The 7,500-nt window shown below is 43.3% G+C and overlaps 1 protein-coding gene across 1 annotated transcript in view; it reads right to left on the bottom strand.

The window, feature by feature from the left end:
* Window positions 1-534: 534 nt before the first annotated feature.
* The window catches only part of LOC113807718 (juvenile hormone esterase), a 16,211-nt gene continuing 9,245 nt past the window's right edge, over window positions 535-7,500 (bottom strand). The window contains exons 2-12 of the mRNA XM_070132873.1: window positions 5,053-5,251; window positions 4,672-4,836; window positions 4,388-4,535; window positions 4,067-4,252; window positions 3,104-3,297; window positions 2,841-2,991; window positions 2,508-2,683; window positions 1,922-2,072; window positions 1,507-1,663; window positions 1,044-1,158; window positions 535-780 (exon numbers count right to left, since the gene is read on the bottom strand). Coding sequence (XP_069988974.1) covers window positions 673-780; window positions 1,044-1,158; window positions 1,507-1,663; window positions 1,922-2,072; window positions 2,508-2,683; window positions 2,841-2,991; window positions 3,104-3,297; window positions 4,067-4,252; window positions 4,388-4,535; window positions 4,672-4,836; window positions 5,053-5,244 — 1,743 coding nt within the window. The 5' untranslated portion in view covers window positions 5,245-5,251 and the 3' untranslated portion in view covers window positions 535-672. The remainder of the gene's footprint in view (window positions 781-1,043; window positions 1,159-1,506; window positions 1,664-1,921; window positions 2,073-2,507; window positions 2,684-2,840; window positions 2,992-3,103; window positions 3,298-4,066; window positions 4,253-4,387; window positions 4,536-4,671; window positions 4,837-5,052; window positions 5,252-7,500) is intronic.

Here is a 7,500-nt window from a genome sequence, read left to right as displayed (position 1 = left end):
ACCCAGAACAATGTCTGCCAAAGATGTGTCTGGTGTAAAACCCCTCAGACATTATGTTTACGGACTTTGGTAGAAGTATACCCAGCAATAATAGACATGAAGCCAAGTGTGAGTTTCATTCTCAGTGTCATTATTGGCTCACTAATTAATTTAACCTCTTCTTCTGAAGGTTATGACCCTACTAGTATAGATGTAGCCATTCACGCTAACCATCATTTCCAAGTCTCAGCTGATTCGATTCCCTTAGCCTGCCACGAACAGCATATGTTCCAAGCCCCTAAACCTCAGGCAGTCACGCAGGTTGGATGTCACTGCTACCAACTGCACTTCATGGTACATGCCTTTTGACTCCGATACCAGAAAGCCTCAGCATCCTACTATAATAAAGATATGACATCCAGTATTAATTTGTGTCAAAGTCAGATGGTTAAGCGACATTGTTATACATGTTGTCTCTTTTTTGTACACATTCATCATAGAACATAAAAATGCATAGAAATATAAGTAGAAAAATAGGGATAACAAAACAACAAGTACCCATTGTCAAACTAATATTCATATAAGCATCAATGATTAGACATTGCTTGTAGAAACATACCCTGAAAAAATATCACAACTTTGTACTACGATCACGAACAGCGCTTGCAATGAATGAACCTTGCAAGCGGAGGACTACAGCTCATCCTGGGAAGAATGTGAGGATTTCTTCCCTGAGATGACGCGGTCGGGATGGAGGATTTGGTTCATTTTCGTCGGCAGAGAAGCGTGGAAATCCCGCACCTGAGAGAAGGAAATATCAAAATCGGAAACTTTAATGTTCATTAATGGATTTTTGGTCAGATTGTCAATGATGAAGTTTATTCATGCATATAAATCTGCCTATCTTATGCACTAGGATTTCAAATCTCAATGTTAATATATATTTAAGTTTATGATATTCACCAACTAAACTCCTAATGGACTGGTTACAGTATTTGTAACGTTACATAGATAATGGATAAATGAGCAGATAGATAACAGCGTATGTATACGAGGTCACTCACCTCCTGTCGCTGGTCAGCCTCCATGGCGGGCGAGGGCGTGAGGGCGAGGTAGCGGAGGTCGTCCTCGGTCGCCGCCTCCCACTTGAAGCCCAGGGCGTCGTCGGGGGTCGGGTTGCTGGGGGGAGGGGGGGATTGGTGCTTGGGTTATGTAATTATATTTATGTTCATGTAAACGTATGGAACCTTGAGAGTAAAAACAGTTTTGTACTAGATGTTTTTACTAAGATTGTACACATATGCAATGGCAAACTTTGTAGATGAAATACAACCCCATAATCGATGCAAATTCAGAACACTAAACCTTCTTGTATATTTTGTTGATTGAAAATACATTGACTGTGATATAGAACCCGGGGGATAAAGGGGTTAATCCCTAGATGGGAAGAATTAAAAACAATAGGAAGTATCAGCAGCTGGTGATATTTTCCAACACAACACACACACACGCATACGCAATAGTTACCCCGTAGCAGCGAAGTTGGTCCACAGGGTCGTGATGATGTCCCTGAGGCGCAGGTCGTCTTGGCGCCGCAGGTCCGAGGGGCGGCCGGCCAGGTGGTCGGGGGCGAGAAGCGGCCCGCCGGCGAACAGGTAGAACAGGTCGTCAGCGTGAGGAATCCCTGGAGAAAGAGAAAAAAAGCAAGCTATTTTAATATTGTCCTTCTTCATAAAGTGTGTTATATTAAGCAAGCATACCATTGGAAATTGAAGTCATCGTATTCTAGGAGTTCAATAGAAAAATCAAAATGCTCGTTTCAGAACTTTTGTCTTCATTCCACCAAAAAGAAAATCACAAGGGCACTAAAGCACATATCTTTAATTACCTCGCTATTTACAAAACAAAGCATGTCTGAAGAACCACTTTCCAAACAACTCACAGTGTCTCCCTTTGTCTGTCTCGCAGAAATCTCCGAAGGACAACTCGGCTCGGTGCTTGAGCTCGTAGCGGTAGGTGGCGACTCCGGGAACCCGAGCGTGGGTTAGGGTCGTCAGGTCGTGTGGAATCCCGAAAGTGTAGTCCGTATATAACTAGAGATTGGAGCCTTGGTTATACAATGGACAAAGCTTAGTGTTGTGACCTCATGGAAACATCTATAGATATTGTTCACATTGGATCCGTTTGCAGTGTTATTTCATTTGAGAGTTGGAAGCATCAGGGGCGCAGTTATGCATGGTCACAAAAAACAAGACGTCATGATAAAATAAAGTTTTGTTTACGTCATAGTATACAAAACCAAAGCAATCTGAGATGGAAGTATCATTGGTAAGGAAATCAGAATACAATGCGAAGGAGAATGAAATAGAAACATAAGTAATACTTATCAAAGGTGAAGCAAAGTTGAATGGAGGGAGATGAGAAGCTAGTATGGAGTGAATCAGGAGAAATATCTGCTAACCACATCAATAATCAATTTACAAGCAAAGTTCATGAGCAGAAAACGTTATTATTATTATTATTATTACCCGTGTGAGATCTTCCATGCGGTCAAGATCGAAAGTCAAGTCGCCAAGATAGTGCTGGTAAATCCTGGTGCAAAACTCAATGGGATCTGGCACCATCGGCTCCATCATACTGATGGGGCCGACGACGGAGAAGTTCTCTCGCAAGACATCTAGCTGGTCTTCGCGGAATATCAAGGCTGTAATAAAGGAGAAAATACCAGACTCTCAGCTTCCAAGAATAATGATTCTGTGAAATCTTTCAACTGAATTTGTCATCATTTTCAATCGGATTTACCCCTTGAAATCCTTACTTGCGAATCCTGATATGCCCAAAATAAGAGAAGGAAAACTAACGTTGCGTTACAATAGCTCCATCGTCCCGTGTGATTCCAGCCATGAGATTCACGCGATGGACGTCCCCGTCACGCATCAGACGCGCGGGATCGTCAGGCAGGAAATCGCCGTCAACGCGAGGTGCAGTGACCAAAGGCAAGATGAACCATTTCTGAGGAAAAACATCATAAACTAGTTGTGTTGCATGTTAGAGGCAGTGAGTAAAAAAGGAATGCCATAAGGAATTATTTATAATGATTCATTCCGGAGTATCTTTGGCTTACCAAAAAATCCTGGAAGCTGGCGGCCAACTTGCGACCATCCTTCTGCTGGAGACAAGCAAGGATCCCCTGGCTGCCGAGGCCTTTTCCGCACCCGACAGATCGACTCACTTCCTCCGCCACGGATCTGAACTCTTCTCGGTGAGCCCACGGCGCTAGTGCTGACCCTGACTGCATGATAACGCCAGAAAAGAGGCCTAATGTCATGCAAAAAGAAAATAGGAGAATGCATTATGTGTGCGAAAGGTACTATAACCTAATTGTGTGGTTATCAGTTGCTCATAATAATAATTTTTTTTTCACTGACAGCCGTGGATTTTCTACAAGCTTAATGCCAAGACTGGTCAAAGGTTCGTAAACTCTGGAAAGAAAATTTGCAATGCAGAATTTTATTGTGTATTGGAATTGTTCAGTATTCTTGCAGAATGTTTGACTACTAACTACTACTAAGTGGCATAGCTCCCAGTTTTATAAAATATGCTCTTTCTGCTATTCATTTTGTACACGGATATTTGGATTGATCAAGAAAGTAGAATATGTAGACGATGGTATTCTTTCTCTTCCTTTTTCTCTCAGCGTACCATATTATTTAGTATTGCTTTTCTACTTCATCTCATCTATGATTGCCAGGTACACAGGTGCAAAATTTGTGCTGTTCTTTTTTATTTCATTTTATCTTTAACGTTGATTCCAGGAACAAACCGTCAACAAACTAGTTTTGCAAACACAGCAAAAATATAACCCATTTCCTCGTTGCCCGTTGTATCCCATCAAAGCCTAAAGAAGCAATCTGTTCTTGACAGTGCTATGGCGTCCTGTGAAAGACTAGGCAAATGAACTATACTGATTTGCTTTTCCTGCTAAAATTACTATTTCTCTTGCTGGTCATTCTTGCTATTAGGATTATTCACAATACTATTATTTTCATTTGGATGATGATAAGATTTTGCAAGACCTAGACCTCACCTTTGGACATGGGCGACAGCATGTGCAGGTGGACGGAGGCGCCGCCCGCGCTCTCCCCGAAGATGGTGACCCTGTCGGCGTCGCCCCCGAAGCTGTGGATGTTCTCCTGCACCCAGTGGAGGGCCATGACCTGGTCCTTCATGCCGAAATTCCCGGGCATCACCTCGTCCTCCGTGGACAAGAATCCTGCAGAGAAAATGAACAGTTAAATAGGAAGATGAAAATCAGAAATATAGACTCAGGAAGGTGACATATTTTATTTAGCATTATATATGGTACTCTGAAGTAGAATGGCAGTCTGATTGCCCTTTCACCACTCACCCAGGATGCCGAGTCTGTACTGCACAACTACCAGCACAATGTCGTGGTTCATGAGGACGTGAGGCAGGTACTCGTGGGCGCCGCCAGCGAAGAATCCTCCCCCGTGGATCCAAACCATTACGGGAAGTCTCTCGGCGGGCTCGTCTCTCTTTAGGAATCACCAAGAAAACAGAAAGCATAATGACGAATTAAACAAAACGAGAAAAATATAGGTCAAGAAACAGATCCGTTTTAGTACATCTCTCCCTCCACCTCCTTCTCCTCCACGACACGGCTGAGACTACCTTTGGCATGAAGACGTTCAGGTAGAGACAGTCCTCATCGCCATGCAGCTCCTCCGGGGTCAGAGTGATGCCCATGACGGTGGCGCCGAAGGGCACGAGGAGGCAGGGGGAGGGCTTCTTGGACCCGTCTCGCACGCCCTCCCAGCTCTCTGCCGTCACCGGGTCCTGAGGGCAAGGCTGGTTTAATCTCCTTTCTATATCAATGTGTCCGTATGTGTGAGCCGCTCTCACATACTGTCTAGCATTTTGCGAAAGTTTATATTCACCTGTTATGATCTTCGTAAAAGTTTATGCATGTATGCATATCCATGTACACAAACACACACATACATTTCCATCCTCCGTGTCTAAACACCTCTGACTCCTTCCCTCTTTACCAACCTTGAGCCTGAGCTCCCCCAGGGGCGGCCTGGCGAAGGGGACGCCGTAGTAGGCGTGGAATTCCCTGCCCTTCGTGGAGGTCTCCGTCGCGCCCGCCACCCGCCCGCCCGCCACCGCCACCACGGGCGCGGCGTCGCCACCCGCCACGCCCGCCGGCGCCAGAACCGCCATCGCTACGAGCACAGGCAACATGAGGACGCTGGAAGGAATATAGAAAAATCAATTTTTCTACTTTCGGTACTCTTAGGAACAGTACTCTCAGTATTGCTACTAGAAGCAGTAGTATCATTTTATCGTCCAAGTGATTCATGAAGGGAAGACCAAGAAGCGAGATTATGATTGGTTGTTTTCTGAATTACATGTTTATCGAAATGTACGTCTGCGCGACTACAAGAGCTGTCTGACGCTTTGGTAGCAATTCTGACATCGCGATGAGGGCTGCCAATCAGAGGACAACGATGGTCTTTACGTAAATGCTTTGCTCTCTCCAAGATGACCCTTAAAGCTTCAGGCCCTTAATCTTCTTGTCAGCCCACAACCTCATTATTCCAAACACGTTACTTAGAGAACGGACAAAATATCTAACACGGTGAGTCACATCGAATATTTGGTTAATTCTTTTTTTCCCTTCTTTTCTTTCTTTATCTTTCTCTGTTTTACACACTTTTATTTTCCCTATCCCCTTTCTATGTTTATTTTATCGTCTTTTTTCATTAGAAAATTGTAATGTCTTTACGCTCTCATTACAAGTAAACATCCACATGCAAAACACATAACATACATAAACAAACAAACACACACATACACACATGCACGCACAGACGTTCATCATAAGCGCTCACAAATGCATGTTTACAAGCACACACAGACGTAAATGTACATTCATTTTTCTTTCTTTCTTTCTCTGTGGTCAAGGATAAAAAAATATGAAATTCTTAGTTGTCAGAGGCCGAATTATTGAATAATAATAACTGTTCATAAGGAAGTAATATTCTGGACGGCCAAATGTCTGTCAGCTGATAACAGGGATTATTACCCCAGGATATCCTTAGAACGGCTTGGTGTTCGATGATGTCTACATATAAAACCGAGTAGAAAACAGAATAGTCAAGGGGGAATAAACTCACATATATCAAAGTGCCCAATCTTGCGAAGGCGAATGTTCAAGGACGAAGCGAGGTGAGCATAATGCAACACTGGGAATGACATGCAACATCACTCTCCCTTGCAATGTTTATCTTCGTCGGCCTGTCTCCCTGGCCTTCTATCCCCCTGCTTCCCTGCTTCTCTTCCCATCCACCCTCTCCCATGCTCGCACTTTCACCCCCTACCCCTCTCCCCTGCTTTTGCTTCTACTTGCCCCCGCTCCCCTGCTTTTACCCCTCCCCCTCCACAGCCTTTACTCTCCCCCCCCCCCATTCTCCCGCTTCTACCCCCACTCTCCTCCTCCTTTGATTGGACTGTCTACCCCCATCTCCACTTTTTGCGATCCCCACCACTCATCCTTTGTTTCTATTTCCACTCCCTCTCTGTTGCCTTTACCCCCCCTCCCTCCCCTCCATTTTCCTTCTGCTGCCTCTATTTCCCCCTCTCCCTCTCAGGCTTCTGCCCCCCCCCCCTCTTTCCCTGCTTGTATTACCACCCCCCTCTCATGCTTCTACACTCCCCCTCTCCCTCCCTCCCCCCGCACCCTCCCCCTTTATCCAATCTACTCTTATTTTTGTTATCTTTGCTTTCTTCCTTATAACTTACTTCCTTCCCGCCATCGTTACCGACTTTGGGTTAGAGGTTCATTGTCACTGTTGCCCTTCTTTGCATTTCTGTTATTAGAATTATGGTATTTAATAGTTTTAATATGATTGCCGTTCTAACTGCATGTGTAACTGTCAATAGCATTATGAATTTGCCAGTAATTACAGGACCAATTATCTAGTTTATATGATTGCTGTGAAATCATTAATTATCAACATTATCATCATCATCCTTATTAACAATGTTATCACTGTAGCACCTCTTTTATTATTGCTATTTTTATTCCCATTCTTGCGACTATCAGCATCATCATAAGCAATTTATGACTTCTGTTATTGATTATCACCATTCATTATCATTATCATCACTAGCAGGGACTATAGCAGTAAGCTATATGGTAATAACTAGTAACACTAGGAATAGTAGTAGCAGAAATAATCACAATAGTAGTAATAGCAGTAATAATATTATTTGTAATAATAGCGATGATATTAATTGTAAAAGTAGTAATAATATTCTAAGCATTAGCAGCGATGGCATAAGTATTGCTATTGGCAATATTAGCAGTAATAGTAGCTATGATAATAGTAATAACTGTAGTAACAGTAGTGATGACATTAGTAGTAATGATAGTACTAGCAATTATGGCATTAACAATAGTAGCAACTAGTAATGATAATGTTATAGGCATCTATC

This window comes from Penaeus vannamei, chromosome 18, assembly GCF_042767895.1.
Source record: "Penaeus vannamei isolate JL-2024 chromosome 18, ASM4276789v1, whole genome shotgun sequence".
In the NCBI taxonomy this organism is placed as follows: domain Eukaryota; kingdom Metazoa; phylum Arthropoda; class Malacostraca; order Decapoda; family Penaeidae; genus Penaeus; species Penaeus vannamei.
This window is presented reverse-complemented; position numbering and strand designations above follow the sequence as displayed.